Source organism: Neoarius graeffei, chromosome 26 (assembly GCF_027579695.1).
Source record: "Neoarius graeffei isolate fNeoGra1 chromosome 26, fNeoGra1.pri, whole genome shotgun sequence".
NCBI lineage: Eukaryota > Metazoa > Chordata > Actinopteri > Siluriformes > Ariidae > Neoarius > Neoarius graeffei.
The window spans coordinates 49,758,249-49,773,982 of record NC_083594.1 but is presented as its reverse complement, the minus strand read 5'-3'; the positions used below and the strand labels follow the sequence as shown (position 1 = coordinate 49,773,982).

General features: G+C 45.0%; 1 protein-coding gene across 1 annotated transcript in view; it reads right to left on the bottom strand.

Moving 5' to 3' along the window:
• The window catches only part of LOC132874640 (ataxin-7), a 67,942-nt gene that overhangs the window by 27,978 nt on the left and 24,230 nt on the right, over window positions 1-15,734 (bottom strand). Inside the window, exon 4 of the mRNA XM_060910970.1 lies at window positions 9,531-9,635. Within this exon, the coding sequence (XP_060766953.1) occupies window positions 9,531-9,635 (105 nt within the window). The remainder of the gene's footprint in view (window positions 1-9,530; window positions 9,636-15,734) is intronic.

Here is a 15,734-nt window from a genome sequence, read left to right as displayed (position 1 = left end):
GGACACAAAATGTCAGTAATCAGAACACTATACGACCGAGCACAGAGCATCACCGAGGAGAAAGACAGACAGGAGGAGGACCAACACATCCAACAGGCATTAAAACCTGCCAGTATCCACCGTGGGCAATTCAGAAAGGGAAATTACAGACACAAATAAAAGAAAAAAACAAACAAACAAGGAAAAAACAAACCGGGACTTTGTCACACTACCATACATAAAAGGAGTCACAGAACGCATCCAACGATCCATGAGGAAATACCACATCAACACCCCGGCCAAACCATATAAGAACCAACGACAGCTGCTAGTTCACCCCAAAGACAAAATACAACTGGACAATAAACGCAACGTCATCTATGAAATCCCTTGCCGTTCATGCAATAAAGTCTATATTGGTGAAACGGGCAGATGCTTCCATACTCGAAGGAAAGAACACCAAATAGAGTGTGAAAAAGAAACAACAAAAAGACTCAAGATCCGAAAAAGAAAAAGCAAACCAAGAAAACCTAAAATCAGCCATTTCAGACCACTGCAAACGGCAAAATCACATAATGAATTGGGAAGAGGCCAGAATCATTCGCGCTGAAGAAAATAGATTCCAGCGTTGGATTTTAGAGGCAGTGGAGATACGCAAGCGTGCACAGAGAACGATGAACCGGGATGAGGGAGCGTACGCGCTGTCGCACACCTGGAGCGCCGTCCTTGGAGGAGCGACCTGACAGCAGGAGGCGTGAACTACCTGTCAAATTGGGCGGGACGTTCACGCCTCCGTAACGCAACATCAGCTGATAAGGCACGTCACCACTCGACATCTGGTGACTGTTTCTGAAGAAGGCGGGAGATTCTCGCCGAAACTGTTAACGAGGTAACAAGCTTAAAAAAAAAATCCTTGTCTAAGAAACGAACTTAAAATATCTGCAATAATTAGACATAATGAACATCCACTACATAGGAGCTGCAACTGTTTAAAATCGGTTCACCTCTTGGGCGTGGTTGGAATGAAAACTTGCAGTCAGACCGGCTCTTTGTGGACAAGACCGAACCCCCTGGCGTACATGACAGCAGCACGATGCACAGAATCATGCAGATACAAATCAAGAGCTTCAGTTAATGTTCACACATCAGAATGGAGAGAAAAAAAAAAAAAAAACTGATCTCAGTGTGTGACTGACTTTCTTGCACTGTGGCGTGGGTGTTGGTTTGAGCATTTCAAAAACTGCTGAGGTTTTCACACACACAACAGTCTCTTAAGTTCACACAGAATGGTGCAAAAAACAAAACACTGAGAACTGTCGCTGACCTCCAAAATGTGGGTGGAAACAAATGCCTTGTTGATAAGCGAGCTCAGAGGAAAATGGCCAGATTGGTTCGAGCTACCAGGAAGGATATAGTAACTCATAGCGACTCTTTACAACCGTGACGAGCAGAAAAGCATCTCAGCGTGCAACAGAAGACCACATTGGGTTCCAAACTTGCAGCCAAGAACAGGGATCTTGGAACCAAGAACAGGTTCCTGTTAAAGTGGCCAGTGATGCCCCTTTTCCACCAAAGCAGTTCCAGGGCTGGTTCGGGGCCAGTGCTTAGTTTGGAACCGGGTTTTCTGTTTCCACTGACAAAGAACTGGCTCTGGGGCCAGAAAAACCGGTTCCAGGCTAGCACCAACTCTCTGCTGGGCCAGAGGAAAGAACCGCTTACGTCAGCGGGGGGGGCGGAGTTGTTAAGACCAACAACAATAACAAGACCACGAAAGGTTGCCATTTTTAAGCGACGAGAAGCAGCAGCTGTACAAACGTGAAGTCATCCATTATTGCTGTTGTTGTTGCTGCTGCTTCTTTTGTGTTGTTGCTTCGATATTCGTGCCAAGGTTTATGCAAACACAGCGACGTAACTGACGTATACAGCGACGTAATGACGTGGCTTCCCTTAGCACCGCGAGCTATGGAAAAGCAAACTGGTTCTCAGCTGGCTCGCAAGTTGAACGAGTTGTGAACCAGCACCAGCACTGGTCCCGAACCAGCCCTGGAACTGATTTGGTGGAAAAGGGGTATAATGCCACTTTTCCACTACCAACGCGGCTGAGTCGTGCCGTGCTGAGTTGGGCTGAGTCGAGCTGAGTGGGGCTGTTGGGGTTGCATTTCGACTACAACCGCACTGAACCGTGCTGGCTGGAAGTGGGTGGACACATTGGGTGGAGTTAGCGAAAGTGGGTGGACGTCACGTGATGTCGTTAGGCGGCGCAAACAGTGACATCAGTGACCTTCTAAGCGGTAGTCTCACGACCCGAATAGTAAACAATAAACATGGAGGACATGGAGTCGTTAGTGTTGCTGGTCTTGGTGCTGTGGCTTGTTGTCACCGACAACGCCAACAGATACTGGCAAGAGCGTATAGATGAGGCGAGGCGCATAAGGCTTCAGAAATTCTCGTAATTCGTAATTATTCTTCTTCCGGGTTTACAGATCCCAGCGTGCTCACGGGGCGTGTGTGGGCATGTGAGGACACGCCTCCTCACCAATCAGTGCACAGGGGAGTGTCTCCTCACACCCCTAGCCCCACTCGGCTCGTTTTGGCTCGCTTCAGCCCCACTCCAAAACCGTGCGAGTTTTAGGTGCTAAGCAGGGCTGAAGCGAGCGGAGTCGTGCTGCTCTGAGGTAGTCGAAACGCGAGCCGTGTCGGGCTGAAGTGAGCTGAAAAAGGGTAGTGGAAAAGGGCCATAAGTGTATACGTTTTATTTATTTATTTATCTCAAGGTGTCGTGTTTTCCTTTCGCTTCTTCCAAGTGTAACATGCAATCCAAGAGGAGAAACTTGGTGCACAAAAAAGTCGAATAAACGAAATCGGAGAAAACGCTCAGTGAAGCTTCTCAACACCTCACTCCTGCGATGAAAGAACACACATCTGCTGAAAACCCGGTGTTTTAGCTGCACGGGTGAAGGCGGGGGGGAAAAACAAAACAAAACACAGTACATCAATCTGAGCTCAGACTCTTTGCAAACGAGTCAATTAAAAGATGGCGGATGAAAATTCATTAAAAGATCTGATAATTGATTTCATTTTGGAGGGTCAGGTAAGGTTGTGTTTGGTCAGAGTGTTCATCTTCTGCCATCAAGATCCAAAAGGATCTCTGATTGAGGCTAATTGCAACAAGTTAGCCGGCTAATATTTGCTCGTTATCCAAAACGGAGAACACGGAACAAGGAATAAAAACACACACACCGTGAGCGACCGGATGCAAGTTTGGCCCTGCTCTGGAATAACAGCTTGAGCAGAACTTTTACTCCGACAGCAAACCAATATTCTACGGTAAGCGCGTTTCGCGGGCTGTTATGTGATGATAACGGCAGAAAAATAATTGCATCCTTGAAGTCGGGAACATCCTTGACCTCGTACTTCAGAATTAAACAGCAGGTCAGTCCACAAACACGCAGTCAATTTTATCTCCCGAGTGGTGCACGAGAAAAGCGTTCGCTCAATCATCACGAGACCTGGAGTTCGAATCCTGACGACGTTGCAGCCGTGCGTGTTCGCGAGTCCACGGTTCTGTCAGCAGAACTGGCCAGGCTCTCTACAGAGGAACGGCAACCTCTTTCTCCTGTCAATCACAGCAACACTCGTCCATTGCGGGTGTCTTTGAGCTCATGCATGTGGAAGAGGGCGGATAGCGCTTTCGACCGGGTGCGTTACGATGCCCTATACCACAAAAAGATGTGGTTGGCCAGCTGTCATGCATCTTGGAGGAACCATGCGTTAGCCTTCACGCTCCTGAGCTACGGTACCGCTAGCTTGTGGGTGGGAACTGACCAAATTGGGGGAAACAAACAAAACAGCTTTTAAATGATAAACGCAGAAGCGCCATTCTTTTTCTTCCTGCAATTCTTCCATCGATGTGTTAAACATCACGGCAGAGATGCACCCTAGTCAACTTAAATGCCCTAAAGACCGTTAAAAAAAAAAAAAAAAGCCTCAACTTGGTGAGAAGTGTGTTCGAAGCCACTTTCTGGCTGTGCTGTCTGATCAGAGTTTGCACGGCAGTCGTAGATCAGCAGTTCCGCACAGAACAACTTGCACTTGGCACACACTTGCAATTCTGTACTCCGAGCACTCGAGTTTCCTGAACCGTGCAATTAATCTCTGCAATGCCATTAATCATTCAGTGGTGAAAAAAAAAAAGCCGCCAGACAAAATGAGATGCACAGCAGCAGACTGAGGAACATCATAGCTAAGCGTCTGAACTCATTCCCACATGGCTGGGGGTTCAAATCCCATGATGGAGAGATCCTGAAAAAGATTTAAAGTGCTCTGCTCCGAGTGGACGCCAACTTGCGTTGAATAAAAGCAACAACCAAGTAAACAAAACCAAATGTAAGAATTATTCTCAAAGTCAGCACAAAGGAAACGGAGGGAATAGCACGAGTTGGCAACTCCAGTGAAAAACCTGTATACAACCTGCGTTCGGATATTGTTCCAACGCACTTCCTTCAGTTCCCATCACCATTTCTGCTCGAGTATAAACGTAAATTTATTAAACGATCCACTGGAATCCAGGACAGAAGGTCAATAGAGTTGTTGTAAATCAGTGGTTCTAAGTAATAAATGTTCATGTCCATTATAAAGCCTATCAAATTATACAGCACAATCACAAAACCGAACTCGATGGTTCGAACATTTTAATGAAGCAGCTGTTGAGCCATGTGTGACTTGAGCTCACTTCGACATTTCTGGACCGGCTTTCACGTCAACGAACAAACCAGGTTCATTTCTTTTCGCGCTTTTCCTGGTTGAGACTACGGTGGCAACAGGCTCAAGTGGTCAACCCAGACTCCTCTATCCCCAGTCTCTCCATCCTGACATGTTCCCCAAATGATCCCAAGCCAGCTGTGAGAGAACACCCCTCAAACCAGGATCTCTGGTTGAATGGGATGTCCTTGACACAATTCTACCGGAACCCAACCCGGGGCATCCTTCTAAGGTGCCCAAACCACATCAACCAGCTCCTCTTGATTTGGATGAACAGAATCCCGACTCCGAGGATCTTCTGTCCTCTTGTTGAGCTCCATCTCCTATCACGAAGAGAAAGCCCAGTAATCCTGCAGAGGAATTTTCCCCATCACCTGTACTTGTGACCTTATTCTTTCCATCAGAACCTACAGCTTGCAACCATGATGACACAAGGATGGAGATCTGCAAATTGAGCTCCTGCTTCAACACGACAGCAACTCCATCACTTTTGCCAGTGAAGCAATCTACTCGTCAAGCCTGCTTTCTCTTCTTCCACCGCTTGAGAATAAGATCACATGATACTTAAACTCCTCCACCAGGGGCGAGGCCTTTCCTCTGCTCTGTCGGGAACACTACACTCTTTGCCAGGAGAAAACCATGGCCTCTGTATCCCAGTCAGCAGCGAAATGTTGTGGAGTTCCAGTTTGGATAGCGCCATGAGCAAATCATCTGAAAAATTTGCAGAGATGTTGCCTCGAGTCGGCTATACAAGAAACCTTTGGAAACCATGGCGGAGTCTTGATATCCTGTCCGTGAAAACCACAAAGAGGAAATAGAGATACTGTCAAAATGCTCCTGATGGAGTCCAACACCCAGCTTGAACGATTTTGACTTAACACCAAGATACAACTCGGACTGCGCTCATACGCCACACAATCGAGTAGGGAAGTGGTGGATCCGCGGTGAAGGTACCGCGCTACTGATCAGAAGGCCGCGAGTTCACCATCAAGCTGCTACTCTTGGGCCTTTGAGCAAGGCCCTTAACCATCAACTGCTTGGGTGGTATCCTGTCTCAATTGCAAGTCGCTTTGGAGAAAAGCTTCAGCCAAATGCAGTAATGTCCCAAGTACCCCATACTCCAGCAAATACCTCCGACAACAAATTTCAGGCCAGATGCCATCTCCAAATCCACATGTCGATGCATGGACGAGCATACTCCCATAATCCTTCAAAAAGCTGTGCAAGAGTAGTCCACTGTTCCATGGCCTGTGTGGACCGTTCCCCCAGAATCCAAGGTTCAACCACTGGATGGTGTGTCTCCTCTTGAGAAGCCTGCCTGTGAGGTTCTGATCTCCAAATACCAGCTTTGCAGCACTTATCAGTTGAAAGAGTGCGAGCGTGTCAGGTTGCGGGGTTTATATTCGAATTTACGTATTTCTAAAACACTTGGGGACACGCTGCAGTGACGTGATTTGTACGACGTAGAGTACAAATGAAGCAGAGTTACTGCTCCCACCCTGAAATTGATTCTTTTCTCATAACAGTAGGGATGTTAACCGATGACCGTTTGACCGATGGTTGACCGAATCAACGTCAACCGGTTAATTTTTTTTTGGTTGTCGGTTAAAAAAAGATAATCAATCGTTTTGAAGCTGCCGATTTTGGAGCGGAGAACCTGGAATTCTGTGTTGTAAATGCTTGGGGCATGCCATGCTAGTCTGGCTAACGCGACTTCAAAGCTCTGCGAGCATTTGGTCTGGCAAAGATATTAAGCCCAACCATTTCCCAAAGCGCGTGGTTGACCCGCCTCCCTGAAATGCCCCAGTTTGCTACTGGTCGAAGCCAGAAAAGGCTGTGACGAAGCTTAAACCAATCACATCACTCTTTCCTCTGACGTATGTGACGCGACGGAAACTGCTTGAGTAACAGGAAGAAGATAAATATCTCCAGGGCTGCTCTTTGCTCCGTTTTCAATGAAAACTTCCCGTTGAATGCTTTCAATACAGCATCTACCGCTGTGTCAAAGGCTTGCTGCTGCTCCATGTTCGTAATGTTTCTAGTGAATGAAGCGCTTCCGGCATAGATTCTGTAAACAATCTATGGCTTCCGGTCGCAGTTCTACTACGTCACTGCCTTGAACACGCCTCTACCCAGGGCCGTTGGAGATGCTCAAAGTTGATTGGCTCCCGATTTTTCGGGAGCTTGGAAGAGCTGGAGATAGCTTGCCTGGCCAGACTAAGCTCGCAACAGGCCCCCGTGTTGCGTCACGCTTAGGATGGGCAGGCCCAGGCTAATGCCATGCGGTGTAAGGACAACAGCTGACAAATCAAACACCCATTCAGTCATGTCCCGCCCTCCCGCCCCAGTTCAAGACAGCTGCCACTCGGCGAAAGAAAAAAGTGTAGACACAGGCTTTTTAGCTTACAAATTACTATTCTGTTTTTTTTTTTAATTATTATTATTAGAAGGCACATGGAGTTTAGTCCTGCCTTGGCCAGTGCATTCTGAAAGTATGTTTCGGTCTGTAGCCAACAATGCATGTTATTGCAGATCATATCTCTCCACACAAACTAAAGGCGCAGATGCCGACTTTTGGAGGGAAGGGGAGAGAATGAAATGACAGCGGTGTCTGGAGAGGGAGTGACAAACGCAGCTTTTACGTCTGTGAGCCAAGTCGGTGACGGCTTCAGAGCAACTTCAATACCATGCAGTAATGGCATGTTGATATTGGTAACGGCGTTATAACGATTGTAGCTAATTAATTAGATTACCCGGCGTTATAACAGCCTTTATTTTAACGCCGTTATTCCCATCACTGAATGTTATGCACTTCTTCTAGCACTTGACTTTATTTTCAACACCATCATGGCCAACTGAAACTGTCTCTAAGCTGGAGCCATTTGTCCTCCGCTCCGATACAAACCCCTCGACATAAGTGCCATGTTTGACTAAATGTTTCGCGCTGTAGAAAAGATAATGTGAGTGGAGGGCAGCGACTGGGACTGAATGTGCGGATGCTCACGGTTAGATTTAGAATAGATTCTAATAATTCCAATTCTAGAATTTTAAACTCATAGGTTAACCGACTTTAACTGGCTAATGAGGCTCGGTGGTCGGTCAAGATGTTTTTTAGTTTTCGCTGGGGCTGTAACAATATGCGTATCGAAATCGCAATACGCAGAGCCACGATCCGTGTCGCGATACAAGAAGGCAGAATCGCGGTACACCCTTTCAAACTTCTCCTCAGCCCAAAAACAGAGGTGCTTCCAAACTTCAATTTATGAATACTTTACTTTTTATTTAAATTACATTTTAAACTTACTTAAATTACTTTTATTTTTTATATCTATTAGTAAGTCGTTTTTTCGCCGACCTGCGACAATCTTCTGCGAGTCACGCAACGTCCACACTCGCCACTGGCAGAGCATTCATTTCTTTTAAGCGGTCGCCATTCTGGTTGCGACGCGGGGAGCGAATCTGTAAACAAGCAGCTCATTGGCTGGCTAGGTGTGCCACAAGCCAATCACAATCACTTGACCGGAAAGGCATGCAGTGTTGCCAGATTGGGCGGGTTTAGGTGCTTTTTGGCTGGTTTTGAACATATTTTGGGGTGGAAAACGTTAGCAATATCTGGCAACACTGAAGGCATGTCTGCTTGGGCGGAAGCCTTCTGCGGCAGTTACATTTTGACACGCGAGCAATGTTTCACTATAAAAATTCCGTAATTTCCATCTGTTTTCCGCGATCACAGAAAATCATTGGCCCTATGAGAGTGAGACAGTGAGAGAGCCACCCCTATACCCCCCCCCCCCAAAAAAAAATATCTTAACGGATTTACACGATTTGGAAAAATGACTTTTTCAGAACCAAAAAAAAAAAAACCCAGAGCTTCTGGCTCAACAGTATTATTTTGAGAAATAAAACAATCTTTGGATATACATTTATTCATTTTTGCATACATATTACTCATTCTCTGCAGTGGTCTGAATTATTTGTTATTAAATAGTTAATGTAAGTAAGTAAATGTTAATAAGTCAAATTTACTACTTTAAAAATACATTTAAAAAAATCGTGGGTGTATCGAATCGTGGGTCAAAAAATCGCGATACGAATCGAATCGTGAGTTGGGTGTATCGTTACAGCCCTAGTTTTCGCCATCCCTACATAACAGCCCATCCTGAAGTGCGTTATTCCTACACAATTTGCCAACGTTGTACAAACCAATGTAATGGAGAAATCGGTCAATATGAGCTTGCGTTCCAGTATTCGCAAAACTTTACCGCACTGCGCCAAACATCGACGGCTGAACAGAAAAGGCTCAGAGAGACAAAATGTTTGGCTTGTATTATTAGCAACAGACGCAGATTCAGTGCATTATCGGTTGACGCTGAGAGCAGCTGGACAAATCCAGCGTCGAATTTCCGTCTGTCATCACCGAGACGTTTTTGTTTTGTTTTAACCGCTCGCGAGCGTGTCGAGGCAGCTGCATGGACTGTAATCGGGTAATCCTGGAGCACCTTTTCTCCTCACTCAGTCAGTCAGTCATTCCCCGAGTTAAAAGCTGTGGATTTGGCTTAAAAGGCACAAAGGGCATAGAAGGAAAGGAGCACATCAAATATTAACCAGACGACCGTAAACACAAAGTGGAAATCAAAGGCTGATAATCTCTCCCTTGCTCGCGTTCTGTCTCTCAGTTCTCACACAGCAGAGGTGGAAGTGTTCATTTCCTTCATAGAAATAAGACTATGCAAGACGAGAGAGACTGAACTAAAGGGAGGGGGGAGAGAAAAGAGAGATTCAGCTCTTACCGTAGTGTGCTTGGAAGGCCTGGGGTTTGACCACCTGACTGCACTGGCTGCACATGACCAGGTAAAAGTCGTCCTGTGCAGGACATTGCCCAAAAATGGGCATATCTGCATGAGAAAAAGAGAAAAGGGTTAGGCGCAAATGCATCGACTTCGTAACCATATGCACAAACTGTTAGAAATTATTTCTTACAGCTACAACTATTTTAGAACACACGGATTCCCACTGCCAAGATAAACGGTATACAAAACACGTCTGGTCATAAGGCCTCTGGGAACGGCGCCAGCATGTGTGTGTGTGCGCGCGCCGCATTATCTGTATAAATATTTTCCAATGAAGACACGAAAAATATTCTTTTCACACAGCCCGAACAACGTCCAGGCCTTAACCGGAAGGGGGGGAAAAAAAATGCTTAACGAGGCCACACACAAACATGCAGTCAGATGTGAACATGTGGAGTTATGCAGCAGCTCGGCTCTGGTGATGTCTCCGAGTAAGCGATTGGCCTGTTTGGCAAGCACGCCGGCAGACAATTGCTCTCGGCTGAACTCGCACTGTTTTTATAGGAGTTGGAAAAAAAAAAAAAAGAAAAATGGCAAAGACAAGCTACTGAGCCAGCCATTCTGAAGCTTGCCTCAGGGAAGTGAGATCTAGAGAGAGAAAAAGACACAAAGGGAGGGAGGGAGGGAGCGAGTGAGTCTCAGACTTGATAACTCTCACCCTGAAAAACGAGAGAATCCAAGTCCAGGAGTCGATAACCTGCGAAGCATCTGCTGGAGTTAGATACACACTCGCGCTTTTTCCCTGTCGCTATGCAAAAGTGCACAACATAAATAACAGCGCCCAAAAAAAATCCTTGCAAACATAAAAGAAACCAGGGTTTTCCTGACTAACTTTGAATGCATCGTGGTTTTTTTCCACTTGCATCACAAAGCAGACGATTCCAATCCAGCACCGGTTATACAACGAAATGCAAATACACCCATGTTCCACTGAACCCAGAAAAGAAAGAAAAAGATTTGTTTAAGAGCAACGTATTCAAATCAGCCAAGTGAGATCTCTCGCACACAAACGGACCCGCTCTGAGAAACCATGTGACTTTACGAGAGGGAATTTCTTCTCTCAGAAACCAGCATGGAATACAGTTCGAGATTCATTTCTGAAATCGATCCACGGCATGAACATTAGACATGACAAGCATGAGCAGATTTTTTTTTTTTTTGAATCTGCGGCTTCACACAATCAGCATCGTATCTAAATTAAAGTCCATATTCTGAACCAATTTCATGTTTATATGAAAGTATGTCCCTTTACACACTCATCCAGAAGGGTAATTTTGCACAAGGCCATCTGTCTACAGCAGAAAAAAATAAATAAATAAACGCGTCTGGAAAAATCCCAAGGGAGTCTGGAGCCAGATTCGTGACGTCACCTGCGGAAGCGCCAGCAGGCTGCGAGAGCTTTGCACGGTTTCAGTGCACAGCCTGTGTAGACCAAGCGCTCCCGTTTCTCTCTCATTGTCCGGTCTTTTGAAAACGATGAGTACTAATCCCATCAGGATTGGTGTTGCTACACCCTCCTACCATACATCTGTTAACCATTTTAATAATTACGCGATAACGAAGAAAATTGCAGAAAACCACCAGGTCGTTTTCTCATAAACAAACCAGCGCTGACGTAGGATTCAGAAGGAGGCGTCCCGCACGCGACGTCACGAAAATCAATGTTTGCTGGAAAATCCAAATGCCAAGTTTTTTCAGAGGCGGACCAATTCGCCTCAAATGGCTTCATTTCGACTGAATTTTTCTGGTATTGCGCAAGGGGGAAAAAAAAATTGCCCAAAATGTGACAGATATTTCACCAAAGTTTAATAAAAAAAAAAAAAGGAGAATTACACTACCGTTCAAAAGTTCAGGGTCACCCAGACAATTTTGTGTTTTCCATGAAAAGTCACACTTTTATTTCCCACCATAAGTTGTAAAATGAATAGAAAATATAGTCGAGACATTTTTCTGGCCATTTTGAGCATTTAATCGACCCCGCAAATGTGATGCTCCAGAAACTCAATCTGCTCAAAGGAAGGTCAGTTTTATAGCTTCTCTAAAGAGCTCAACTGTTTTCAGCTGTGCTAACATGATTGTACAAGGGTTTTCTAATCATCCATTAGCCTTCTGAGGCAATGAGCAAACACATTGTACCATTAGAACACTGGAGTGAGAGTTGCTGGAAATGGGCCTCTATACACCTCTTGCAGTCACGTGACCGAATCCTGGCTGGAATGTAAACAGCCACCATCTTGTCGGTCAACAACACAGCTGAATATTGTTGCACTCGTGTACAAAATGGATCAATTTCAACCGACGGACTACACGGCTCATTTTTCTAATGAACAGATAACTAGATATATGTCTAAAATAAACGATCTACAGATTAGTGACCCTTATGGCTTACCGGATGTAGTTTTCATGACCGTGTCAGTGGATATTGAACTGCCAGAGGTGGAATACCCGGACGTGTATCATTACCTCATTAACTTTCCCTCGCTGTTCAGTGGTGAAGCACTGCGTGCTTATAAATCTCTGGACAGTTATCTTTACAGAAATTCAGGATTTGTCAGCGACTCAGATGTGGCATCTTGTAAACAAGAAAATAACAATCCTCATTGGACGGGTAAGTCACTTAAGTATTGAGTACTAGTACCGATACCACATGGATATACTGGAATAAATACATGGCAAACCTGAGATGAAATGGTCACTGCACAGGCACCAGTGATCGTTCTTTCCAGTCGGTACCCATGCCTTGCTGTTGTTGTTTGGATCGGCCCGGCTGATAGCAGCAATCCATTTTGCACGCCTGTCAGGGTCCCGTGGCAGCCTATGAAACTTTCTTCCTGATTTCTGACCTCTCCTGTTGTATGCCATACAACTCTCCGGCATTGTGGCACGGTAATATTTGCAGATTTGGGTGAAAAACAACGAAAGTCAGTGTCGGTAAATCGCGATGGCGGAAATATGGCGTTTGACCGACAAGATGGCGTCTGTTTACAATCTGGATCGGCTGTGACGTCACATGCAAGTGGAGATATTGCACCAAAAACCAGACATTTGCAGCTAGAATAGTCATTTACCACATTAGCAATGTATAGAGTGGATTTCTGATTAGTTTAAAGTGATCTTCATTGAAAAGAACAGTGCTTTTCTTTCAAAAATAAGGACATTTCAAAGTGACCCCAAACTTTTGAACGGTAGTGTACATTGATCTTGCTCCTGAATTTACCCGTGATCTGCACTTTAAGGTGATGGTGGGGTGTATAGGACGGAAGGATGACATGACCTCAAGCTGAATACTGCTCATGTGTTAAATAAAACAAAAGCAGTGTATGATTTTTTTTTCTTTTAACTTTTCCAGCAAATTCACTGCTTGATCCAAATAACCACAACCACGATATTTATTTCATTCTTAATTTATCACGTTGCTTTCTTCCTCTATTATCTACTTCTTCCTTTATAAATGTTTTTTTCCCCCCTAAAACACTTTCAGGTGCGTTTTAATGCATGCTGGATCAATAATAATAATAATAATAATAATAATAAATTATTATTATTATTATTATTATTATTCATTTTCCTATTATTAATAAGGTCACTGATTAAAATCCAGACTCCCTAAGAACAGCATCTCACACGTTCCTGAATAATGATTCGCAAAGTCCCAAAATAATTAATGCAAGTGTGAAGGAAGTGCTCTCGTCCAGCTCCTCTCGCCAGCTTTCTTAACAGCTCGCGGTGTTTTAATGGCGCTTTTCTCCATGCGGGAGCCGCTCGCCGGCGGTGGATGCTTCAAGGCCTGCCATTACGCTTAACACACTTCTAGTGGCACTTACAGTAAATCAAGTGCTCTAGCAATCCCTTCATGCCTTAATAAACACGAGCAGGAGTAATGAAGAGAGCCAGCGGCTGCAGGTTTTAGTCACAGCGTACAAACTAAAAAGGTCAGAATAGCACCCTGCTGCAACTATTATTATTATTAATTATTAGGCCTCTCCAACCTGACGGTGCTCTAAAGGAGTCCGTACAACATGAATGACTCGATCCTAATTCGAAATAACAGAGCTCCTTCCGGGCAAAATAACCGAGTTAAGTGTGCAGCTGGATTGGTTTAGTCCTGGCTATGTGAAAGATGGCCTCTTGATCAGATATCAAGGGCACTTGGGCAACTTTAGTCTAATTACACGTATTAGAAACGCACGGGCGGAGAATCACTCAAGCAGGACGGCAAGCCGTCACACTGAGAAGGTCCAGATGGCTTTTAATGAGAAAAAAAAAAATTTTAAATCCACTGGACACTGGTTGAGAAAACAGATTTGCAGGTTGGATAAGGAGGGGATAGGAAATCCAAATGCCTTAATCTGTGTTTGAGGAAAGAGAAAAGGAGACAGACAGAGAGATGCTGTCTGTGTCCAAAATCACTCTCTATTCACGATAGAGTGAGCTCGCCATTTTGGAGTGCTGTCCGAATGTACAGTGAGAATTATTACATCCTATATAGCGCACTCAAAGTATCCCACAATGCATCATCAAAAGTAGTGTACAACCGATGGTCACCAACCAAGCAATACACACACACACACACACACACCATGCATTGAGGTCATGCTGGGAGGGAGGGAGGGAGGGAGGAAGGAAGGAAAAAAAAAAAAAGGGGCAGACGACAGAAAAGAGCACCAAGAGAATAAGTATAAATTTAAGATAAATACAATAAAAGTTTCAGTGCAGAACGAGGAATTAATCAAAAGCCTCAAATAAAATAATTCTTCAAAGGCAGCAGCAAAGAAGAAAGTATTCAGCCTGGATTGAAAAGAACTGAAAGATGCACGTACTTTGTATTGATTAATATCGGAAATACGCTCAGTATAATCAGGATTTATCACAAAAATACATCTCATCTCATCATCTCGAGCCGCTTTATCCTGTTCTACAGGGTCGCAGGCGAGCTGGAGCCTATCCCAGCTGACTACGGGCGAAAGGCGGGGTACACCCTGGACAAGTCGCCAGGTCATCACAGGGCTGACACATAGACACAGACAACCATTCACACTCACATTCACACCTACGCTCAATTTAGAGTCACCAGTTAACCTAACCTGCATGTCTTTGGACTGTGGGGGAAACCGGAGCACCCGGAGGAAACCCACGCGGACACGGGGAGAACATGCAAACTCCACACAGAAAGGCCCTCGCCGGCCCCGGGGCTCGAACCCAGGACCTTCTTGCTGTGAGGCGACAGCGCTAACCACTACACCACCGTGCCGCCACAAAAATACATGCGTTTATTATTTTGAAAACCCGCCAGCCAACTGATCTGGCACGTTTTAATCGTGCGACAGTAACGACGTAAATACCGGCGCGGCGGAGTAGTATCTAAAAGCGTTTTTTCCTTCTCTTTTCCCATTTTACCTATGAGCTTGCTATATAGTCCTCGATATAGAATCCCCTCGGTAGGGAGTCGTGAATGAGTGATTTTGGACACCGGGAGTGAGAGAAATGATCATTCTCCGGTCTCTTCACAGAGAGAGAGATAAATGGACCATGACAAGCTCTCTTTCAAAGCCCTGCGTGTAGAGCGAGTCAGCACACGGATTGCAAGTGTGTGTGTCTCTCCAGTCAGTCACCATGCAGTCCAGCTTTAAGTCACGTTCTGACAAATCATGCTGTGTGCGTCTGTGCTCAAACGCATGTATTAGTATCCAAACATGCACACACACTCACTGGCCACTTTATCAGGAACACCTTAACAAAACACCTGCCGGTTCATGCAGTTCTCTAATCAGCCGATCCTTTGACAGCAGCACGATGCATAAAATCATGTAGATACAAAGCAAGCGCTTCGGTTAACGTTCAGACATCAGAATGGGGGAGGAAAAAAAAAAAGTGTGACTTTCTTTCATTGTGGCATGAGTGTTGGTTTAAGCGTTTCAGAAACTCTCTAGAAGAAAACAAAAAAAAAAAAAAAAAACTGAGTGAGCGACAGTTCTGTGGGTCGAAACGAACGCCTTGTTGAAAACGGACAGATCGGTTCAACAACATATAGCCACTCTTTACAACCGTGGAGAGCAGAAAAGCATCTCAGCAGAACGCATTCGGTTCCACTCCTGCAGCCAAGAACAAGGGTCTTAGAATCAAGAACAAGTTCCTATTAAAGTG